The sequence below is a fragment of the Drosophila erecta genome, unplaced genomic scaffold (assembly GCF_003286155.1).
Source record: "Drosophila erecta strain 14021-0224.00,06,07 unplaced genomic scaffold, DereRS2 tig00000055-arrow-pilon, whole genome shotgun sequence".
Taxonomy (NCBI): domain Eukaryota; kingdom Metazoa; phylum Arthropoda; class Insecta; order Diptera; family Drosophilidae; genus Drosophila; species Drosophila erecta.
The window spans coordinates 9,487,182-9,511,916 of NW_020825200.1; the positions used below are offsets into that span (position 1 = coordinate 9,487,182).

Sequence of the window (24,735 nt, forward strand, 5' to 3'; positions counted from 1 at the left end):
ATTTAATTGCCGCGTTTAGAATCTGCTAGCAATCTGGTGGAGGGACAGTACGGCTCGATGAGCTCGAAACTGATCTACGGAGTCTTCAACACGCCGAGCAACTCGATTCCCGGCTCGGCGGTTTGTGCCTTTGCCCTCCAGGTGAGTTGCCTTGCCACCGAATTGTTTCTTGAAATGGAAAATTTAATTTTGCTCCCGCTCCCGCCTTCTCGCCGCACAGGACATTGCCGATACGTTTGAGGGTCAGTTCAAGGAGCAGACCGGCATCAACTCCAACTGGCTGCCAGTTAACAACGCCAAGGTAAGAGTCCCAAACGCAAATCCCGAATTTCTTGTGACCGCACTCCGGCACATCTGTTGCCTGCAAAATTTATGACTTATGGTTTGCCGTAAAAATGTATTCTTCGCTTGGCACAAATTCTGCATTTGCATTTTCGAATGCCTTTGCCAATTTCCAGCGGATGACTGCACATGTCGCCATCGATTTGGGGCCTTCATTTGCCATAAGGACCAGGGAATCGCCTTATTGGAACTACCAATACTTATCACCAATCTATAGTTGGTTGCAAAATTTGCATTTGTGTGCTTCACCTATTACCATCAATATGTGTTGTATCCTCCTTTTTTTCAGGTGCCCGATCCTCGACCCGGTTCCTGTCACAACGATTCGAGAGCGCTTCCGGATCCCACGCTGAACTTCATCAAAACACATTCGCTAATGGACGAGAATGTGCCGGCATTTTTCAGTCAACCGATTTTGGTCCGGACGAGCACAATGTGAGTACACACACACATATGTATATATGTATATGTATATGCACGTGGTCCTTATTTCGTTGCTTCGTCACTTCCGTTTCCGGTGCGAGAGATATGACAGAACTCTGAATGGTAGTAAATAAATCCGTACTCTGCCAACTGGCCAACTTCGCCTGGTTTCGTGGCTGTTGTTGATTTAAAAGTACACGACACATATCACATGTACACTCGCCAACTCTTAAACTATTGCTGAATCCATGAGTACCATGGTTGGGTCTGTCGTCGCACACAGAATGCTCAAACTTACTAGCTTTCCACAAGCATATCCTGCCATAGATTTGCCATCGCATGGGTTTATTCCCTCCATGTTGCAGCATCTGTTTCAGTTTATGGAAATTCGATAAGGTCTTAGTCAGCGCAAATAACCGTAAACCGTAGCAGCCTGAACTGCAAACGGAAAGAAAACGGGTGGGTGGTTGCAATAAATTATTTGCCAGCGATTTCGCCTCTCTGGCCGGAGGGAGAATTTAAAAATTCAATTTGGTAACTTTTCCATGTAATTGAGCCACAATTATGGCGAAAAGCGCCGAGATGTGTGCTGGCAAAGTGGTGAAACTTTAAAGAGGGCTAAATCATAGGCGAGCCACTGAGCAGCACTTGCGACTGGAAGTTACTGCGCACAGTGGGGCAATTTCAGCAGCATTTGCACAAATTAAGCATGCGACATGTGAACAGATGACAGGAAAACACATGAAAACCAAAGGAACAGCACATAAAAATGAAGAGCAATGCTGCCCCACATTTATTCCGACTTTGGGTAGTTTTGCTGACATATTTGTAACCGAAAATCAAAGATTACTCCATGGAGTAGGAGGCCCATGGCCAAAATGATTTTTGGGGCAGCAAGAACCACTGTGGCCAAATGGTAACCCAGGTGGTGGGGCAGGTGCAGTTGCTCTTGCGATAGTTTGAAGCAAACGAAGCGAGCCAGCCAGAAGGAAATGCATGGATGCGCTGAGGAGGCAACCCGTAACGAAAATATGTATGCACAACTGAATAAATTAGAATGAAATATGGAACACGTAGCAACAACGCAGGCTGCGGACCTGCTCCTGCATCCGCATCCCTATCCCCATTCCCATTCCCATTCCCATCCGCATCCGCATTGGCATCCCTTCCACATCCGCATCCCCTGAACATTTTCTGTGCCACATGAGCACACCACAACAAATGCACGTGGAGTGGGTGAAGTGGGTGGAGTGGGTGGAGTGGGTGGAGTGGGGCAGCCACTTTCTGCAACTGACTCACTGCATTTTGGGGGCTGGAGCAGCGGATGCTCCGCCCCAGGACGCGGGCGTGCATCGGAATTTAATCAAGACCCCAGGACACTCAATTGAAAGCCATAAAAATGCGCAAAAGTTACTTCAGCATTTTTCTCATTTTGTGCCTCAGCTGTTCTCTCATATGGCAGAACGTCAACTTTTTGACTTCATCTTGATTTAAATCCGACTGCCTTAAACTGAGATTTCATATTTGGGGGCATCATTAGGCGTCATCTTCAGTCCATAAATCAATTTATTAACTGGGTCATAGATGTGGCGTCTATTGGGAACGAGTCAATATCTAATCATCGCATCTGGTTAATGCATTTAATTGGCCATATCCACAAGAGGTAAGATGTTTGGCTGTTGCCGTTAAACTGGAAAACACATTAAGGAAAAAAGATAGTTTTTCAAGTTCTTAACTACTTTAAGCCGCATTCAGCATGTCGCTTTTCTGTCAACAGGAAACGTAAGATTACTTTTAATTCCCATCGGCTCCTGGCCGCTTAGCCTTTGAGCCAGGTCAATATTGTGGGGAAAATTCATTTATCATGTTTTCCAATTCGCCACAAACAATGCGCATAAATTATTCTCGAGTCGAAACCAGGGCGAAATACCGCAAAACGAGGGCGTCGCCAATACTCGTAAGATAGGCTGGAAATTTGGGGATTTATTGAACGCAAATGACAAAATCAAATCAGAAATTCTGCAGAATTTATGGCATTTGGCCAAAACATAAATTTATTATAATTCCGTTCGTTTGGCCAGCACATTTCCGCTGCCTGTGTGTGTGTGTGGGTGTGGGGGCGTGGCCGAAATAAATCTGGAAAAAAGGCAATAATTTGCATAGTGCCGAAAGTTTTGCACCAAGTTGAAAGCCGTACTCATGAAACGTCGACAAAAGTTGAATGTACCAGCTCGGGCTCCGTTACAAATTGTTTCCTGACGCAGACCGGAAGCATCCCATATTCAACCGATTCCAGCCAGCCGGCTGACCATATCCCGTCTGCATCTTCCTGTCCCAAGATATCGCACTGAGGAACATCCTCGACGTGTTCTTATCGCTTTCACTGCAACCTGGCACCCCAAACGGGTTGGAGACTTGCTCCGAGTGAGAGGTGGACAAATGAGGAGCAACTTCCCGCCCATTGTGTACCGCCCATTTGTCTGGCAAGTTGGCTGTCATCGTCGCCCTTTGAACTCATCGGAGCGATACAAAAAGTTGGCAACATTTTTGCAAGTTTCAATTGCCAGAACTTTGGACTTTGACCCGGAGCAGGACGTGTTCTTAGGTCCTGGCTAGCATTTTTTCTCTACTCCTGCTCACATATTTGTTTTGCATATGCTGAAGTTTCAAGTCCGTCAGCTTTAAAATTGCATATATTTGAAAATTTCAAAACAAAAAAGGAAGCTATTCTAATTTGTTGAGCAAATGTTCCACATTTCCACAATAAAGTTTATTTGCCAAATAGCGATAGAAATATTATAATAATAACCAAACTCCGAACTGTGCATTGCATTGCAGCCTAACTTTAGTTAAATTCTGCAAAATATATTAAATTGCTGGCAAAGAGCTTACAGCCAAATGGTTTTTTATTCTAAAATCCACACTTGACATAACTGCTTTGAAATGAAAACTTTGTTCGATGATTTTTTGCACAATTGTTGAGCAATTCGGAAGTGGTTGCTCCACCCGAACCGGAGTCCCGAAAACAAGATTAGTTAATTAACAATAAAAAAGCAAAGCAATGGAGCACAGCTCCCAGCTCCCATTTGGTGGCCCATCCCAGCTGCCGGGCATTTGCATTTAAATCGAGGCAGAAGGCATGACAGCAACAATGGACATGGACCAGGCCACAAATGTTGCAACAACGGGGCATCGTTTTTGCGGTGAAATCAGGGGGAAGTTTTCGTTTTTATTTCATCCACTTGTGCTGTTGTTTTGAATATGTTTTTCCATAAAAACACAAACAGTTTGTTGCTGTTGCAGCACTCGTTGCCTTGCCGCTTGTATGTATCTCGCATTGGCAGTCATGTTGCAGCGGTAGTTGTTTGTTCAAGTCCTCGACTAACCAGTCCTGCCAGCCAACCAGCCACAGACTACTTCTCACTCCTTCACATTGCGACAGCGAGAACCATTTTGGCATCCGTCCATTATTAATGGACATCTAACCGAAATGACAGACGTACGTCCATTGTCAGGATGAACATTGCCAGGAGAACTGGCGAAATACATTGTCGCAAAATAAAGAAAACATGGATTGACATTCATTCCGCCATTTGGATGCTGACCACCAGAGTCGCTGATGAAAGAAGTATTAGATACAAATGAAACCGAATGGGAAAAGTAATTAAGAAGCTGAATAAATATGGGCGACATTTAATATATACATCCCCATTAATTTCGTGTCTTTTTCGTTCTTTTGCAGATACCGCTTCACTCAAATCGCCGTAGATGCGCAGATCAAAACTCCTGGCGGCAAGACATATGACGTTATTTTTGTGGGCACAGGTGTGTGGCAATACCAAATTAAATAACAAGCTTCTGCACTTGGTACAATAATAATAAATCTAATGTTGCAACAGATCATGGCAAGATTATCAAGTCCGTGAACGCCGAGTCCGCCGATTCCGCAGAAAAAGTCACCTCCGTGGTCATCGAGGAGATCGACGTCCTGACCAAGAGTGAGCCCATTCGCAATCTGGAGATAGTCAGAACCATGCAGTACGGTGAGTAGTGCTCTTGGCCAAAACGAATATGCAGACATCAACCCTTTTTTTGCGATCCGCAGATCAACCCAAAGATGGCAGCTACGACGATGGCAAATTAATCATTGTGACGGACAGCCAAGTGGTAGCCATACAATTGCATCGTTGTCACAATGACAAAATCACCAGCTGCAGGTGAGTGCCCCACCCTACCCTGCCCCTCATCCGACTGCAGACAATGGCATTTTTATTATCATGTAACATTCTGCGTGACTCCCGTGTCGCCTGTCAGACACTTGACAGCCTCAATATGCAGTATATTCGTGGGCTACACTGAAAATGCTAATATCATATATCTGCTCAAGGTTTTTTGTACCACTTTTTCCTTGCTATAAAATGTTGAATCAATAAATTGCAATATTAAATATAATTTAAAATTCTTCAGATGCCTTACAATCTAATCTCTGCAAAGTACATTTGAGCTAGCTTTAAGCAAAAATATCATACAAAAATTGTATGAAAATAAAGCAAACTGATTAATTAATTAAATATCATATGTAAGAAAACTAGGAATGCAATTTAAATAATATAATAGGTCGGGAAATATCTCCCTTCCGCCTTTGTGTCTTTTGAATTTCGCGGCTATGTACAAAGCGCTACAGAGCTCGTATCTGTATATCGTATCTAATATAAAATCTGTCCAGTTGGATCCCCGAATGTCACTCCCTTATAGCCCTTCATATTTACATATTACCTTGTAGACTTTTTCTGAGTGCACGTATTTATCCACAATTTAACGTCCGTTTGCAGCGAGTGCGTCGCACTGCAGGATCCGTACTGCGCCTGGGACAAAATCGCCGGCAAGTGCCGTTCCCACGGCGCTCCACGGTGGCTGGAGGAGAACTACTTCTACCAGAATGTGGCCACTGGCCAGCATGCGGCCTGCCCCTCAGGTGAGTGCCCGGTTCTGCAGTCCTAACTGGCCAAGATTGCCGATATTAACGCCATTCTGGTCGTGCAGGCAAAATCAATTCGAAGGATGCCAACGCTGGGGAGCAGAAGGGCTTCCGCAACGACATGGACTTATTGGATTCGCGGCGCCAGAGCAAGGATCAGGAAATCATCGACAATATTGATAAGAACTTTGAAGGTGATTTACCTAAACGCATTTCCAGCATATTTTTCCATCATATTTATTTTGCATTTGTTCGTTTTTGTATTATGCACGTACCCGCTTGTCACTTTGCCCTGCCCACCTCCTCCTAGCCACCTTCGACCTTTGCTTGTCCGTGTTTTCCACTCCGTGTTGTCTGCCTGGCAAATCATATTTTCATTTTGTCAGGATTCCCCGGACTCCGACTGCCGGCTTGTTGGCACTTTATGCCATTCAAGTGTCTTGCACTTGCATTTCAGCCAAAGCGAATTTGCTTTTTACGAGCTTATATTTATTTGTAAGCCCTGAACATGGGTGCAATTGGCTTTGGCTGTAATTGATAAGAAGTCATCGGGACAAGGATCATTTGATGACTTACTGAATTCGCTGCCATTTCACAGCCATTTCCATTGAATAATAATCAATTTAACATGAATTAACTTCTTTGCGATACTATTAAGCGATGAACTTACTAATCTTAAGTGCTTTTGTACAAGTATACTTAATATTTTGCCTGCTTTTGCTTCATTCAATGTGTATATATTCTTAATAAGCTATTTACCAAGATTTAATACAATACATTTATCTTTTCCAAGTTGAATTCTCGTTGTACAAGATTACTAACTGTTCCTATTCATATTGTTCTTGTTTCTTTCATTATGATTTCTGAACAATTACCGTGCAATTACCTTTACCGTGCGTTCTAAATTCGATGTTTGGATGTTTATTGATGTCGTTGCAATAATGGACCAACCTCCATAAAACCCGATACCCACACTATAACAACAAACCAAATCAATAAAATCGTTACATATTTGTTGTGATTTGGAATGTTTGTTGAATGTCTTGCCTAATGCACACTGTATCGATGCGAAACGAACTGAATCCGATACCCGACCATCCACTAACCGAAGGTCCCCAAATCTCTGCAGATATTATCAACGCCCAGTACACGGTGGAGACCCTTGTGATGGCCGTTCTGGCCGGTTCGATCTTCTCGCTGCTGGTCGGCTTCTTTACAGGCTACTTCTGCGGGCGCCGTTGCCACAAGGACGAGGACGACAACCTGCCGTATCCGGATACGGAGTACGAGTACTTCGAGCAGCGCCAGAATGTCAATAGGTGGGTGTAGTAGGGCCACAAGATAGGATTACCTGAAGTGATGCCTGCAGAAAGCTGGCGCCAAAAAGTAGGCAGCGGTTAGTAACCCTCTGTTTCGTCCACCAGCTTCCCCTCCTCCTGCCGCATCCAGCAGGAGCCCAAGCTGCTGCCCCAGGTGGAGGAGGTGACGTACGCGGAGCCGGTGCTCCTGCCCCAGCCGCCGCCGCCCAATAAGATGCACTCGCCGAAGAACACGCTGCGCAAGCCCCCGATGCACCAGATGCACCAGGGTCCCAACTCGGAGACCCTCTTCCAGTTCCAGCCCGACGGCTACAACACCCAGCAGTCGTACCGCGGTCGCGACAACTTCGGCACACTGCGTTCCCACCAGGTGATGGTGAGTAGTGGTATCTCCGCTCTGTATCCGATTTATAACTCCTTTTGCCATTCGCAGGGCGACAATTACAGGCGCGGCGATGGCTTCTCCACCACCCGCAGCGTCAAGAAGGTGAGTTGAGCCAGCTTTTATAGCGTTCTGGGAGAGCAGAGCGATTTGTTTTTATTTTCCGACTATCGTACTCGTACTACAACTAATCTCTAACCGTATCCATTGCGCTCTTTTCGATGTTGTTCGACATTTATTGACATTACTATAGTTAACTAACTTGCTCGCCCATCGAGAGTCCTGTGCTGCGCTTGTATTTGATTGAACTCTCCTCACACAATCGTCGATTGGTGTATTTCTTAGCCTCACCTTTACTATCTGTGTGTTTTGTGTTCGAGTGTGTGCGAGTGCCTTGCCCTCACTCCCTCTATGTGTGTGTTACCAAGTATATAGCACCAAGTCGCATCACTGTCACATATCATTACCAAATCGACTCATATTGCTAACATCGTAGTTAATGTTGTTGTGGTCTTTTTCTTTTTCTTTTACTCGTACCTCTGCATGCTTATCTATTATTTAAACTAATACTCACTATTTAAACTTATATAAGAACACCGGATAGAACATTTGTGGGGGTGTCTGGCATAATATCACCGTCTAAAATGAGTAATAAACTCCGTTTCCCTTGTATATTATAACGCCTTCATAATTTAACCCCGATTTCCATCACTCACGATCAACAGCATGTTCATTCACCATCTTCATTCCATAAACAAAGCTTATACTTTCGGGTTCTGTCCCAAGGCTGGAAATACACCAATCGCTCAGATACGTGGGATTGGATCTCTGCAGGGCTTTGTTGTACCCCTATCTCTATCTAAGCATTTGTACAGCTACATTCCTACTACTCACTCACTACTTCAGCTCAAAGAGAAACTCTTTCTATCGATACTAACTTTTGCATTCTAACAACACAAGAAGACCACAAAAAACCGCAAACCAAAAACCAAAAATCTATCTCTATCTTTTCTCTATTCTTCTTCCCCTTTTTACATTAGGTTTACCTTTGAGACGGGAGTGGGGCGGCTGAAACCAGTCAGGGACTAATTACCCAAAATATGGTAAATACTTATTTATAACTAAAGCCATTTTAGTTTATTTGTTTCAGTTTGATTTTGATTTATTTTATTTCTTTCTGTCCTTTATGGTTTCACGTTTCTTTGGCGGGTTTTCGTTTGCTGTCATTATTAATCTGGAAAATATTTTGCTCAAAAGCTGCAATACGGAAGCTCACTTCGCAACGAGCTAACCCGAAATTCCATAGGCAAAAAGTAATTTTCAAAATCTCCCCGATTTCGCTCACACTTTGCATAATTCAATTTCAAGTTTTGAGCACCATTGCAATTTTATTTCTATTTTCGCTAGATATTTAGGCACTGTTGCAGAAGCTTTGTTGTTTGCTATCTCCTACTCTCTTCACTCAACCTCTCTTTTTGTTCCACACTACACATTTTCGAATGGCTAAGAAGGTTATCGATCAATCAGTAGCTCAATCGCTCAATCGCTCAATCAGGCCAGTCCAGTCCAGCCCAGTCAGCCATCCCGCGCCCAACTCGCTTCGCAAATCGCCAGCGCTTCCTTCGACCTTTGTTTGACCTCTGTGTGATTGAGAGTGTGTGTGTGTTGTCTGGTTGGACACGGCGCCATCCGCTGTACCCACATTCCAGTACCAAAATCCCACCCAGCCTGAACCCCCCGAACCACTTGAACTCCTCTGCATGGGCGCCAAACTCGCAGTTCAATAGACGCCATTGATTACACCAAAATACTTCAGAGATATTTGAAACAATAGGAAGTGCGTGTGTGCATCCTAGACAACATTTGATATTTAACCCGATAATAATAAAACTACTACCCACCCACCATGATACGTGTACTCTTTTGCTTTCGTTTCTATATATGGTATATGCTAAACGTATTATTTCCCTTATTGCTTGCCCACTAAAATCTTCAGAGCCGATTGATTGATTAATTGGAAGTTATTGCATTAACCCACCAGAAATCCAAAATAAAACGGTACACTAATAGATCTTTATTTCTCGGTTCATAGAGCCACACTTTGACATACAAATTGAAATTGGCATTGCCTTGCAACATTTGAGAGCAAAAACTGATTGCGAACGTTTTCCTTAGATTCAAGCAAATTAGCAAATTATATTTTCTTGTGTTCGATTTTCTTCAACCATGACATGTGTAACTTTTCCAAAAACATATCTTCTGACTATAAGAGATGAGAAATTGATAACACTCCAACCCCATAGGCTGTAAACAACACAAACACACGTAACAGAAGTCTTGGTCGCGCAAGAAGACAGCCGCCCCGTCATGGCATTGGTAAGTCCAAAATCCTGAGTTCCATTAAGTTAGAGTTAGTACTTGACTGGCCCACAGAACCCAAACACACCCACACCCACACAGACACCCACTTTGAAAGTACTATACTATACATATGTCGCCAGGCTTTTTTCCCATCTGTATGGAGATCTGATCGATCCGTGATTCGAGACCCAAGTGGGTTGGACAGTTCTATTACAACACGTTGTTTCATCATTTGTGTGCTGTATTTTTCCCTTCCCCACCTTGATATATGTATTATTTAATACGTGTACTAGTAGTCTAACGATGTGTGTGTGTGTGTGTGCATGTTGCAGCAGATTCAGTGTTGTATCCAGATATTCATTTCACCGTCCTGTATGTGCCTCCTGTCCCAAGCATCGATGCAACATGCACCCAAGCACCCATGCCAAGTCGATGTGTCGCTATCTTCACTAATCCGTGTGCTTTCCGGCTCTTGCAGTAACTCAACACCGCTCGAATAGCCCCCAGCAGCAACAGCAGTCACAGCAGCCGCACTCCAGCTCCGGCTCCTCGCCCGTAATGTCCAACAGCAGCAGCAGTCCGGCTCCGCCCTCCAGTAGTCCCAGTCCGCAGGAGAGCCCCAAGAACTGCAGCTACATCTACCGTGATTGATTGATATGCAACACCAAATCGATGCCGCTCATCCAGGCCCAGTCCACGCACGCCCAGCCACACCCACACCCACATTCGCATCCACATCCAAGTCCGCCTCCGCCCCCCGGCCCGACCACGCCGCCAGCCCAGCCACGCACCAGGAGTCCAGTGATCAGCAGGACATATGCCAAGTCCATGCCTGTGACGCCAGTTCAACCGCAATCCCCGCTAGCCGATACGCCCTCCTACGAGCTCTACGAACGCCACTCCGATGCCGCCACCTACCATTTCGGGGATGAGTACGATGAGGATGATGACCAGGAGGACACCTCATCGCTGGCCATGATCACACCGCCGCCGCCCTACGACACTCCGCACCTGGTTGCCTCGCCGCCACTGCCGCCGCCACGTCGATTCCGCTTTGGCAACAGGGAGCTGTTCAGCATGAGTCCAGCCGCAGGCGGAGGCGGTGCCACGCCCACCGCCTCGTCAGGCAACCGCAGCAGCAGCGCCATAACGCCCACCAAGTTGAGTGCGGCGGCAGCCGCCATGTTTGCCGCACCCCAAGTGGCCACCCAGCTCAACCGGAAGTGGGCTCATCTGCAGCGGAGGCGGCGCAGGCGCAACAGCAGCTCCGGCGACTCCAAGGAGCTCGACAAACTGGTCCTGCAATCGGTCGACTGGGATGAGAACGAGATGTACTAGCACGCAAGGCAGTAATGGGAGAGCAGAAACACTTTGCATATTTGAATGGGATATAGTCTGCCCAAAGATGGAAGAGATTCCTTGTGCTGGCGTAATTAATTTGACCTTTTTAAAGATGTTGTAAAGTAGGTTTCTGCTACCTTCATTCGTGCACACAACTCATTCCCAACGTGGCGCTGAAATATAGGAAACACCCCTCCCTTCCCTTAAACTTAAAGTAGCAATCGAGAAAATCATTCATTAGCGTTAGAAGCTGGATGGGGGTTTACTTACACACAAAAGCCAGAGAAGTTATACACGAAGTTTATAGATATATAGCCTTTATACATACTCCCCGATCTGCTAAGTATACACAAGCATAACATAACATACGTATATATGACTCTATATATACCAATAGATTTCAAAGACGGTTCACAAGGATCGGCTGCGCTAAATTAGAGCTACACAATGATATTGTTAATTACGATTAGAGCAAGGGCAACAGATGTAAATATGAAACCTAGAATGGGAAAGACGTAACGTACTCTAAGCAAACCTTATTCGAATAGAGTATACTTGATATACACGATTTTTTGCATTTAACCCAGAGAAATTTAAAATAGATAAAATTAGAACGTCATAACAAATGGTTACGAACAAAGATAAAACAAAACAAAACAAAACGAAACGCTTATTACTGATTTATACAAATGAAATAAGTTACCGAAATAGTAGGAGGCAAACAAATTAGTCTTAAGCCGTCAGAGATCGGGGAAACATAAGGGGATTGCATTCGGGATTCATTCCGAACTGGATCTGGAACTGTAACTGCCAAACGCGATGCAGCGCTCCCAACGAAATCGAATCCATCGAGTGCATTTTCCATTGTCAATTTCATTTGCAGAGCCTCAAGCTACAGTACTTCTTCAGACTCAGACTCAGACTAGGAACGTGTAAATTATGTACAGTGCATTATGTGCATTATGCAACCGATCTGTACAGTGCGATCTGCAGTATGTGCGATATGTGCCATAATTGGGTTTGTGCCCACTTTGAGTTTAGTTGTTATTGTTTGCATTGATTCAGAATAGTTCTGCACCGAGAACACAACTCGCTATCTTTGTATATATTCGAATATATATATAAATATATACATATATACATACATATATGCATGAAGAGGGATACACAAATTTCATGTGAAGTGATCGATCAAAATTTAGTGAAAGCATTAAAACTGAACTTTAGCCTAGCCACATAGGGTTTGTAATATAGACTGGACAGAGGGCAGAACAAAACTTTTGAAAATATTTTCACTAGGGGCATTGCTAATGTTGTTCTCATATTAAAGTATATTAGAAATAGGATAAGCTAATTGATACTCAATATTTTGTATGAGAAACATTAAAATCATCCGATCAAACTTGGAAATTGCGTTGCAAAACGAGTAAAAAAGCGTAGAAATATCTAAATCAAAGCAAATGTATAAACAACAAGACCCATAAAAAGCAGTAGAGTTAAAAAGTAAATCCACACGGAAACGTAAGCGTATATATTGATTAATATATACTTTATGCAGCTGCAATTTAATGCTTTTTATATGCAATTTTACTTTTTGACAAAATGTATACAACCGAAGAAAAATCATCAACAGTGGATAGAAAAAATGCATAGAAACCAAGTAAAATCATTACGATTACATTTAGACAGCCAAAGACACGAGTGATTTTCAAATTTCGTTTTAAAGTTGTTTGTGCTAGTTTTTAATTAGTTTTATTTGTAAATATTATTTAAAGCCATTTAAACCGCTAAACAAACAATGTCACAACAATTGTTACAGTTTCTAAATATTTAGTTATTCAATTATACCCCTTTTGTATTATCTTCGTTTTCTTACAAGAAATAGTGTCGAGTACTTTGAAAGCAATAAAAACACTTGAGAAAATATATGAAAAATATAAATGAGATTCAGACACATAGAGTAGCAGCTCATGGTAAAACTTAGGAATACACTAGAGTTTTGAACTAATTCTAGATCTACATCAACTACTTATACAATTGCATACAAGTATTAATTGAATCAGATCATTAACTTTTATACACTTTACCATTTACATATATACAAGCAAACTGATTGCCGATTACCGATTATTCAATATACAAGGCAAATTTAACATGTAATTGTAATTTGAAGCCAGGCTGCAATTGAAAGGTTTTACAGTAAATCATGCCTACACACATAAACCAGCAACAACAGTAACAAGATCAGAGAATCCGTAAATATATACTTATACATAATATAGATGACCCATATACATACACTTATTAGATACTTTAGAAGAGAGATTCTCTAGAAATGCTTTTAAATTAAAAAATCCACGAAAAATAACAAAAAAAAGAAGTAATAAACAAGAAGAATAACTGATTTAAGCAAAGTATTTTATTAAAAACACTCAGTAAGGAAATGGCAAATTCAAGCGCAAAAACACAAAATAAAAACATATATATAAATTTCTTAAAACTTTCAGCGAAAGGCAAACATTTGTGAAATAAGCCAACTCAGACACTTTTTTAGAACATCAGAAATTGGGGTTGACGATGATGATGATCACTAGACGTCGTTGCAGATACTTTAAAGATAATTATAAGCTAAACGAAAACGATTTTTAACTTTCTCCGAATAAGACAAAAACAATTATTACCTACAAATGGTAGAAGCGCATTCATATTTGCTAATTAGCAACTTATTAAACTATAAAGAACAAGCAACATTTAAAAGCTAGAGCAGAAAGCAGGAACCCAAACAAAAAAGAACAAAAAAAAAACAAATAAAAACGAAAATGAAAATGAAAATGAAAACATGAATCCATGACACCACACACCCAAGTTTTCATTTTCCATTAAAAACGATATATATTCAAGTGCTTCTTACATAAAATAAATATAAATATATATGAAACAAAAAATATATTAATGATTACATGATAGATATTATTACGAGCAGGCATTACATTACAAATACCTACTAAATAGTTTAAGGCATTTACCACAAACTTGATTATTATGAACTGTATTATTATGTTTTGTGAAATCGAGCGAACTATTACAGATAAAGAAAATCAGATTACTGAGCGGATTTAGAGTAAGCGTAATAACTCTGTACTATATCCGGTTCCGTTTGGTTTTTTAATCTCTAAGTAGCCAGCTCTCTATGCAAATAGAATAAAGACGAACAACACACACTGACACGTAATCGATGCATTTTACTTACTTAAAGGCCATCAATGCAGCAAAGTAAAGCGAGTTCATGAATTCAATTTATATAATTATGTTAAGATTTTATAACGCAACAAGCCTAACGTATGCATTACCCATATGAATACTATTATGCCAATCTTTGTAAATACTTCACCAACCAAATAAATACTCCTTCATTCAAGCAAAACCAGATCCGACCCCTAACTTAATCGAAACACTTGATTTCCTTCCAACACCCACATCCACACACAATCCCAAAGAGATGCTTATCGGTTAGGTATTATCGAAGCATACGAGCCACGAGTATGTTATCCATTCTTTAGCGATTACAAATACGTAAGGATAAATTAAATTGTTGAAAATGTAGCGCAAGAACGTAATGAGTAACAAACTAAATGAAAGCCCAAAGCGAATAACAAATATTTAACCAAATAAGTTACGAAAGTTAGACACAAAACGGTACTTCCAAGCAACTATAGAGCTAACAGCAAGCCATTTAAATGAAAGAACTCAAATGCGAACTAAACTGTATGAATTGAATTCCCGTCCCGATCCCGGTTTAAGTCCGCTGATAGGTTGCACCGATAAGAGCCCCAGATCTTCTCAAGCAAATCCGAAGATCGCTAACGGTACGTGTGAAACGGTTCGGTAGCCCTATCTTCTAATTCCTCCATAGAAATCTACTCCACACAACTCCCATTAGGAATTCGTCAAGTTTTGGATTCAGAAACTAATACACAACACTTAATTATTCATGAATGCGGTATGTGCAGTATCATAAATCAGAGCGGCACCGCAAATCGAGAATCTACAGCATGAAGAAGCTATATAAGACAACAACATGAACAACAACAAATTGTTAGTAAAAAGACTGAGCTACAAAATATACAAGAAAAACACAAAAGAAACAAAAGCTAGAAACAAATCAGTGAATAACCTTGATTCAGTAACAAATTAATTAACGTGCATTTTTGGGTAAACGATTTGCGACAAATAGAAGCGGAGCAATTCGTTACAATTTTCAGTTTCATCAGTCGAAAATTTGTTAAGAAGTTCCTAGCACAAAACGCAGGCAAATCCATTACCAATCAATGTCAAGCCAGGTTCAATTGTGCATCTATGTATCTAGAAGGAACTTCTGCATTTACTTCTCAGCGCACGAGGGTTTGTTGAAATCGTAGGGAAGCTGCTAAAGAAAATACGTAATTTCACGCATTACCTTTAAGTTTGTATTTGGATTTGAATTAAGAGGCTTCTTGTTTAATTTGGGCCACTGCCACAGCATAATCGAGATTAAAATACCTAGAATGAATATATATAAACACGTATATACATATATAGACTCAAGTATATATGCATACACTTGCTTTTAGCTTTCCTAGAACTCTGATTTCCATACTTGAACGTACAGTAAGCTGCGAGACATAAGAGATAGTCGCTCTTAGACGCGAAATAATCAAACTGAAGCTGATGAAAACGACACGAGCTCAAAGATTTGGTCCGAGACAATTAATTCCACACAAACCAAACGGATCGGAATACATTCTGAAGCAAGCCACACAAAAGTTGAACATGCATGGCGAAAAAGAGAAATCGATTAATGAAAACCGCATATTATTAATGATTATTATATTGTATTATTATAACTGAAATATTTAGATGAAATGACGATTCTTAATTATAACACATTATTATAGATACATACTGAACAAGCCGAAGCAAAAGAAGAAATTGAAATGAAACTTAAAAAACAAAACGGAGGGAATGGAATCTAAAATGATTAATAAAAATGAAAATATAGAGAATATTATATTACGAACTCCCCAATGCGTTTTATTCCTGTTGAAAAACTTTTCAGATAAATACCTTCGGAGTAGTCAGAATTCTGGCATATGAAGAAGTTGGATCCCAGTTATATTTTATATAGCACTTATTAGCATTCTGTAATGGCTTGGGTAAAAGATGCAGATGGCTTTACCATGGAAGGGGAGTTTATCTCGGATGCAACTGGGAAGGAAGCGGTTTTCCTAAATTGGCGACATGAATTGGCCGGATGACTGGACCGCCGAAGATTGTGTTCGTGGATTCGTAGAGGAGTGAACCACTGCGAAAGGCAGCTTTTTATATAGCAAGCAAGCACTGTTTTGATTAAAGGCAAAAAGTTAACCAAATTTCGAACATGAAATATTTCGGAATACAATTTTAACAACGCATTTAATCAAGAAAAATGGTGTTCTGTAGGATTGGTATTTTAAGCAATTGTTTCGTAATCAATGTGGGTTGCACAACTGTTAAGCTGTACATAAGTTGTACACACATATAAATATGGGTTGAACTTTATTTAACATGGCGAAACACACTTCAACAACAAGAGAAGCTTGACCCAACGATAATCCTCTATCGGCCGCCGACCGGATGAGATTAGGTCCGAGCATCAAGACCCAGCGAACTATACTTGTTCAACCAAGAATTGAAGAAGTGTTGGCTCGGTAATTTGAATAGTTTGTGTAGTGTGTGTACATAAAAAATTTTATAATTATAATTAATAATGTGAAATTGTTAGTCTCGGAAGTCAATCCGCCAGCAGTTAGATAAGTAAAACATAAATATCGAGGGTGGATCAAAAACATCTCTGTTATTTCTTTGAACAAGTAGTTTAGGTATCCATGCAAACTAGCGGTTGCAAAACCACAAAGTTCCAAACCTTTCGTAAGCTTTCGTATTCACTGTTCTAGTGTGTAATCAAGCCAACCGCGCAGATCGACCCAAGGCTGTTTTGATTAGTGATAGTGCTTGGAGCTCTACAGGCCGTCGAATCCGATTCGGAAATCAGTTCTCTTCAAATCGCGACGGAGTGAGCAACATGAAGCCGTTGCTCCTAGTACTGGCCCTTTGTGGGGCCCAAATCCATGCCATCTCTGTGGGTCGATGGTCCCACAATGGCGACGACTACGACGAGGACGTAGGCGGGTTCGATTGGCGGCCTCCGCCGTTGAAGCCTCTTCCCCGGCTGTCAAAGCCACAGCCCCAGGAAGCCTGGGCTCAACTACCCGAAGTCGGCGAGATCTTCGGAATCAGTGGCTATAAGACCATTGCCAATCGCCCGGTGAATGCCTTCTTGGGTATACGCTATGGCACGGTTGGAGGCGGCTTGGCACGCTTCCAGGCAGCCCAACCAATTGGATACCAGGGACGGGTTAATGCCAGCGCGCGGAGTCCCAATTGTGCGCAGTTTCCGGAGCTCGATCGCCTGAGGTTGTCTGAGTCCCGGGGAGAAAATGTCGACGAATGCCTTACCTTGGACATCTACGCTCCCGAAGGTGCCAATCAGCTGCCCGTGTTGGTCTTTGTTCACGGAGAAATGCTGTTCGACGGTGGCTCAGAGGAGGCCCAACCAGACTATGTCCTGGAGAAGGATGTGCTGTTGGTCTCCATTAACTACCGACTGGCGCCCTTCGGCTTCCTAAGTGCTCTAACCGAAGAGCTTCCCGGAAACGTGGCCCTCTCCGATCTGCACCTAGCACTGGAGTGGCTGCAACGCAATCTGGTCCACTTTGGTGGCAATGCGGGACAGGTAACCCTAGTGGGTCAGGCCGGTGGCGCCACGTTGGCTCACGCCTTGAGCCTCAGCGGTCGTGCCGGTAATCTCTTCCAGCAGCTAATCCTGCAGTCGGGCACCGCCCTGAATCCGTACCTGATTGACAACCAGCCACTTGACACCCTGAGTACCTTCGCCCGCCTTGCCCGCTGCCCACTGCCACCCATAAACCCATTCGCACAAGGACTTAAGCCCCTCTACGACTGCCTCGGCCGACTGCCCACCTCCCAGCTGGTGGAGGCCTTCGAGCAGCTGCTCAATCAAAACGAGCACCTCGGCCTTACACAACTGGGCGGCTTCAAGCTCGTGGTCGGCGACCCTCTGGGCTTCCTGCCCAGCCCCCCGGCCTCACTGGTCACCAACAGCAGCCTTGCGCTGCCCATGATTGTCGGAGCCACCAAGGACGCCAGCGCCTTCATCGTGTCGCGTGAGTACTCACATCTGTTATGCTTATGGAGCTATTGAGTTAGAGGGGCCAGGATGTGTAGTAAATGCATATATGACTTCAAAACATAACATCAGTGTTGCAATCTATGATGGGTCGAGCTAATCTATTTCGGAAGGCGCCGATTGAGAGGCACTTTTGCTGATAAGGTGCTGTTCTCGAGGCCAAACTGATTAGGTCTAGCTTAAAATAACAATCCAATTAAGAAATCCTGAGTAAGCAGATAGCCTTTCGACAGAGGCATAAATGCTTCAAGATTTCTTTTAATTGTAACAAATATATTTTAGTATATTATGTTTAGAATAAATGGCTGATAATATTTGTTTCTCTCTGAATTCAGGAATCTATGACCAGCTTGCTCTCGTGCAGTCCCGCAATGTTAGTGACTACATCGACGTCGTCCTGCGCCACACAGCGCCGCCAAGCGAGCACCGCCTTTGGAAGCAGTGGGCACTGCGCGAGATCTTTACTCCGATTCAGGAACACACGGCTACTCTGAAGACAGTGGCCCATGGACTGCTCGAGCTGAGCAACTACATCCTGTATCGCGCCCCCGTGATTAACTCCATCCGTCAGTCGGTCCGCTCCACCCCAGCGTACTTGTACACCTTCGGCTATCGCGGACAGCACCATCGGTTCGGCCACCTGTCCAACCCTTTTCCCTTTGGAGTTGATGCCTCGCTCAGCGATGACAGCGTGTATTTGTTCCCCTATCCACCGGACACTAGTCAACTGAACCCCATGGACAGGTCTCTGTCCCGTGCCTTGGTCACCATGTGGGTGAACTTTGCTACTACTGGCGTGCCCGATCCCAATCCTGGTGTCTGGCCGCAGGCTACCTCTGAGTACGGTCCCCTACTACGATTCACAAATGATCAGCAAAGTCGGATTGAGCTGGATCAGCACTTTGGCGAGGGAATCAACTTGCCAAATCATAACTGGGTGGGCTATAAGCCGACCACTATCTTTTCACCTCCAATTACCACCACCACAACAACCACCAGCCGTCCATACGCCTACAACCCGTATGCCAATTGGCAAAACAGGCCTGCTCAGCAGCATCCGAACTGGCATCCTGCAGATCCGGAATACGTCAGAGCACAGGAAGCGCGTCAGCAACAGTTCATCCGCGAAAGGGAGCAGCGTAGGCGAGAGCAGCAACAGCGAGACGAACAGCTTCGCCGCCAGGAGGAAACACAGGAGCAGCAGGAAGAACGACTAATCCCGCAGCTAGAGCAAGAAGAGCGGCTACGTCTGCAGCAAGAGCAAGAAGAAAGATTACGTCAGCAGCGAGAGGAAGAAGAGCGAATTCGTCAGGAAAGAGAACAGTATGAACGAGAGCAGCAAGAGCGAGAGCTACTTGAACGTGAGCAACGAGAGCGAGAGCAACAGCAGCCCATATATGATCCTGTGCCGGAAGATGACCAGCAGCAGGAAAAGCACCAAGAAGGAGAGCCACAACCAGATGATAATTGGGAAGACCGTCGGCTACCATATCCCTCATACGAACAATATGGTCCTGAAGGGAATCTCCCCGGAATTTTTCCCAGTCCCAACTACGACGCGGAAGACCTCGAACTAGAGCAGCGGTTACGTGAGCAGCATTTACGTGAGCAGCAGGAACGTGAGCAGCAGTTACGTGAGCAGCAGGAACGTGAGCAGCAGTTACGTGAGCAGCAGTTACTTGAGCAGCAGTTACGTGAGCAGCAGGAACGTGAGCAGCAGGAACGTGAGCAGCAGGAACTTGGCTTGGAAGAATACCCTAGCTACGAGGAATATCTTAAAGCCCTAGAGGAGAAAAATGCGGAAAGTGATCGAGCCTATGCCGAGGAGCAAGAGCGGGAGCGTCAGCGTCAGCAGCAAGATGAATTGCTTCAAGAAAATCAACGGCATCCGGAAGAAAGTTTGCCGGAGGAACCGCCAACCCAACCCGTCTACGAAGCCTACGATCTTGACCAGAGCTATATCCAGGAGCAGGAGCGCGAGCAAAAGCGATTGGATCAGGTTGAACAGGAAAGGAAGCAACAGCTTGGTGAGGACCAAGGAGAAGAATACGAGAGGTCACCTGATGGGGAAGAGGCAGCAGTAGAGGGAGATCTCAAGGTGGAGGATTTCCCCACCTATGAGGCTTACGTGGAGGCCGCAACCAGGCTCCGCTTAGAGCAGGAGGAACTAGAAAAATTGGAGGACGAACGTTATAGGGCCGAACAGGAGGAGATGGACCGCATCCAGGCAGAGAGGGAACGCAATTCTCACAACTAAGGAACCAGATCAATGGTCCATATTGTAACTATGTAAAAACAGCGTTCATAATAAGCTGTACACACCACAAAAGCTTAAAAATTTTCCACGCTCTGATATCTACACAATTATATCGAAAGCTAATGTTTTTAAATAAATACATTTTTGAAATACAGCTTACACAATATCTTTTGGTTTTATATATTCTATATCTAATATTGGTCAAAAACGTATCTTGTTGCGATTTGGCCGTTTAACTAAGCTCTTGCGTCCGCCGAGCTTCGGATTCTGCAACTTTCTCACATTCGATTTGGCCAGCTGCTTTCGACGTTTATTTTGAGCCCGCTTCCGGCTGCGGCTTCGCAAATAGTAAACCTCGCGAATCAGACTTTGGCCATTCTCCTCGTCGCTCAACGTGGCGGAGAACTCGGTAAAGTAGTTACCCCCGATTGTCATCGTCTCGTCGATCCTCATGTATGGACCGTAGAGGGTGGTCATCGGCGGCCAGTAGCCGACTCGAGCGGATCCCAATGGATTACCACTGATTACAAAGTTTGTCCAAAGGTCCACCATCCGGCGGGCCATCAACTGATCCGGGCGACTGAGACGAGTCACGTGCTCGGGGTAGGGGAACAGGTAAAGAGCCTCGTCGGTTAGCGAAACGCCCGCCTTGAAGGGGCTCTGCATGTTGGTCTCCTCGTCCATTTCCTTGTAGCGATTAAACTCGCCCGCATAATCGAACGTGTAGAGGAACGTGTTGTCCGGATTGTGCTTGTTGTTCATGTTCAGAGCCAGCAGGACAGGGAGCTTGTGGTTCAGAGTGCCAGCAACCTAATAATTCAATTTGAAAAATTAGTTTATAAAATGTAGTTCTGGCCTTTCTGATTCAGGGATTTAATTAGAAATTTTGTTAGGTCTCTGTATAACTTTGAATTAAATTATTCATTTCATTTAAATTAAATTATTATTTTATTTTAATTTAAATTATTATTTAAGTTATTTAGTTTTAGTACAATTACAAGGCTGAGAATAGTTTGTTTTAGAAAAGTAACTCACATCGATTAGCCTGGGGATCAGAGTGTCGAAGGTGCCGTTTTCCATCAGAGGACGGTTGAAGAAATCGTGGGTCACAAAGCTGGTGAGGAGCATCGTCTTGTCGGTGCCCACCGTTTGCCGGATCACGTGGTCGATGTAGTCGTACGTGCTGTAGTCGTCGTCCGGTATCTTCCTCTCGAAGTCGTTGTCCACAATCTCGTTGAGCACTCGAGATCCCGCATTTTTGGGACACCCGCCCATTGCCGGATAAGAAAAGTTGGACTCCAGCATCAGGTCATACGGATGCTTGGGCAAAACACCACTAGGTCCGCCGATGGTGAACTGTATGCCGCCGGTGTGCCCAATGCCGAGGTCAGATTTCTCCAGCTAATACGGGATTTAACGAAAAAGATTAAAGATACTTTTATCGACATTATTTATATCAATATTTCTGACTTCTTTTGAGACTTTAATATCATTCTTTCATAACCTATCTCTACTATCAACACATCATTGCAGGGTATAGACTTCACATCAACTAACTAGCCAAGTGTTGGCTATCAAGGGTCCGCTTACCGCATGCTCCATGAAGGCAGTGAGCAACTCCAACGCCGAGAGCTCCATTAGGCAGGTGTTCAAGTCCCGCACGGTGACCATTTTACACTCGGCCTTCTTAGCGATTTCCTGAGCCTGCTTTCGCGGATCCTCCTCGAGAAATATGGGCATAATGGCCGATCCCGACTGATATATAACCTGGTGAAACAGGCCGCGCTGCACAATAGGCGAGAGCGTGAGCAGGTGCGCAATAGCAGCGCCGCCCACTTGTCCAGCTACTGTGATCCTGGAAGGGTCACCGCCGAAGTACTTGATGAAGTGCTTTATGAACTGCAAGGCCAGGAAAATATCCATGAAGCCAGCGTTACCAGGAATCTCGTCTGTCTTCGTAGAAAGGAAGCCGAAGGGTCCAAGGCGGTACTGGGGTGTGACCAGCACCACATCCTTCTCGAGCAGATAGTCCGGCGGAGCCTCCGAGTTGCTGCCCTCGTACAAATACTCGCCGTGGATGTAAACGAGAACGGGGAGTCGTGAGGTCACATTCGGGGTGGTGATGGTCATGGTCAGACAGTCCTCGACGTCCAAGACGTCGTCCAGCTTCCGGAGCGAGTCCATCGACACCACCGATGGGCAGCCAATCTTCTCCGCAGTGGCATCCATCACATCCTCCCAAGGCTCAATCGGTCGAGGCGCCTATAAAAAGCATAATCATGTGAGAACTGACGACACAGACACCAAATGGTCTAGAAACAGCTCTAAGTAAACAATATATTTAAATAATAACATTTCTTATTGGAAGAGGCTGCCATTTATCCATCCGCTTTGCTTGATATTCTTAATGGGTAAGTAAAAGTAACTCGGGTATTCATTTTATATATTTACAATTGATTAATCAGATTTGCAGCTATAAATGCATAGCTTTCGTTTATCTCGGAAGTATTCTAATATTTGTCTTTTCGATTAGGTCAGCAAACGAAAAGTTCCGATAGTAACTATCAGTGATTGTACAAAGGCAGTACCAAGTCCTCGATAGTTTAGTGGTTAGTATCCCCGCCTGTCACGCGGGAGACCGGGGTTCAATTCCCCGTCGGGGAGACGCGAGCGATTCGTATTTTTTTCTCTCTCAGAATATGTTTGCTTATTTATTGTATCTAAAAAAATTTACATAATTTTGAAAGTTTTAAAAGGCTTTAAGACAGACGCTCGATAAAATCAAACATTTCTATTTGGAATTTTTGGCAATGTTCCTCTGCGTCAACCTCATTTTGCATACCGTCGATTTTAATTTTTTGCATATGTTTATATGGCTCTATCACTTTTGTTCTGCTGACACACTTTCGAGCTTCTCTAGAATCACTAACAACGTGTTCGTACTATATTATATTAACACTGAAATTTAGGTACTGCAATTAATATCCACTTGTATACCTTAAACCGATGCAGTCCTGTCGGAGGCTCCGCATATCTGACATCCACGAACTGCAGCACTTCGCGTTTCGTCCAGGCAGTTTCGAGAATCTTTCCCTGGATGCTGCCCAAGCTGGGCAGCTCGATAATAGTGTCTTTCTCCTCATCGTACTGCCTGTTGCGAACCCTAGACTCCACCACGGATGGGAGTACGAGGAGCAGGGAAACTATTTGCCACCATGAGAGCTGCATTGCAGAGGATTTCGCGAACCGAACCAACACTCGCTCTGAGGAACCGATCGCAACTGATCTGTGGCCATCGGGGACCAATAGATTTTAGTCCGCTGTAACCCGAAGTTTCACCCCAGTTCTGACCGAGATAGCCAAACGGAAACTGGCTAAAACGAAACGCGAAATAAACTGCAAATAATGCGGCGCCCGCGAGGCTCTAGCCACTGATTTATGCTAATACTTACACAGAAAATATGTGTGGCATATGTCATCAACTTTTACTTAAATAATCTAAGACACCTATTTTAATATTTCAATGCTTGATTTTTAAAAAGATATTGTCTTTGTTAAATGTATCATTGTGTCATGTATCATTTCTATGCAGAAACTGCGAGGCCCGAGCTTAGAACTACCTTTTTTTTAGCTTGGTGCCAAGTTGGAACATTAATTTTAAACTTTTTCTCCAAGTGCAAGAACAGATTTCGCTCCGGTTTAAGTAAAAGGGAAACCTTTAAGAGCAGCCTGGGGCTCGATCTTCTGATTGTAAGATAGTCAGTCATTAGTCGCTCATATTGATGCGAATATTTGCCGGCAAGCATGGGACATCGTCCATTAACTTGGTTTGTCTTTCTCACGACGATGAAAGTGCGGGTAGCGCCAGGCGAAATTCATTTCTCGAGGGAAGCGGGAACTGATTTAAATTTTAGATTTTTGATTTTAGATTTTACCTAATTGTTTCCAGAAATTCTCTGCGCTACTGGTATTCATAGCACGAGGTATAACATTAATCATCATCATCGCGAGCTACGAGAGAAAGCAATCGTGATGCCTCGGTGCCAA

The 24,735-nt window shown here is 43.6% G+C and overlaps 3 protein-coding genes and 1 non-coding gene across 4 annotated transcripts in view; 3 read left to right on the forward strand and 1 right to left on the reverse strand.

Moving 5' to 3' along the window:
• Positions 1-16,202, forward strand: part of LOC6541456 (semaphorin-1A) — a 126,361-nt gene extending 110,159 nt beyond the window's left edge. Inside the window, 13 exon segments of the mRNA XM_001969186.3 lie at positions 20-141; positions 221-301; positions 632-777; positions 4,508-4,590; positions 4,665-4,808; positions 4,871-4,982; positions 5,598-5,740; positions 5,809-5,937; positions 6,855-7,062; positions 7,168-7,438; positions 7,496-7,549; positions 9,748-9,820; positions 10,284-16,202. Of these exon segments, the coding sequence (XP_001969222.2) occupies positions 20-141; positions 221-301; positions 632-777; positions 4,508-4,590; positions 4,665-4,808; positions 4,871-4,982; positions 5,598-5,740; positions 5,809-5,937; positions 6,855-7,062; positions 7,168-7,438; positions 7,496-7,549; positions 9,748-9,820; positions 10,284-11,143 (2,426 nt within the window). The 3' untranslated portion in view covers positions 11,144-16,202.
• A 533-nt stretch (positions 16,203-16,735) lies between these two features.
• On the forward strand, positions 16,736-20,844 carry LOC6541478 (glutactin). The gene is made up of 2 exons (XM_001969188.3): positions 16,736-18,408; positions 18,767-20,844. The coding sequence occupies exons 1-2, from the start codon at positions 17,247-17,249 to the stop codon at positions 20,686-20,688; spliced, it is 3,084 nt and encodes a 1,027-aa protein (XP_001969224.1). The 5' UTR covers positions 16,736-17,246; the 3' UTR covers positions 20,689-20,844.
• LOC6541692 (glutactin) lies at positions 20,820-23,940 on the reverse strand. Its single transcript, XM_001969189.3, has 4 exons — positions 23,686-23,940; positions 22,279-22,950; positions 21,724-22,089; positions 20,820-21,498 (listed from the first exon to the last, which is right to left on the reverse strand). Exons 1-4 carry the CDS (start codon positions 23,914-23,916, stop codon positions 20,890-20,892), a joined length of 1,878 nt encoding a protein of 625 aa, XP_001969225.1. The 5' UTR covers positions 23,917-23,940; the 3' UTR covers positions 20,820-20,889.
• Trnad-guc lies at positions 23,281-23,352 on the forward strand. The gene has a single exon. It is a non-coding gene; the product is annotated as a tRNA-Asp (tRNA).
• Positions 23,941-24,735: the final 795 nt, after the last annotated feature.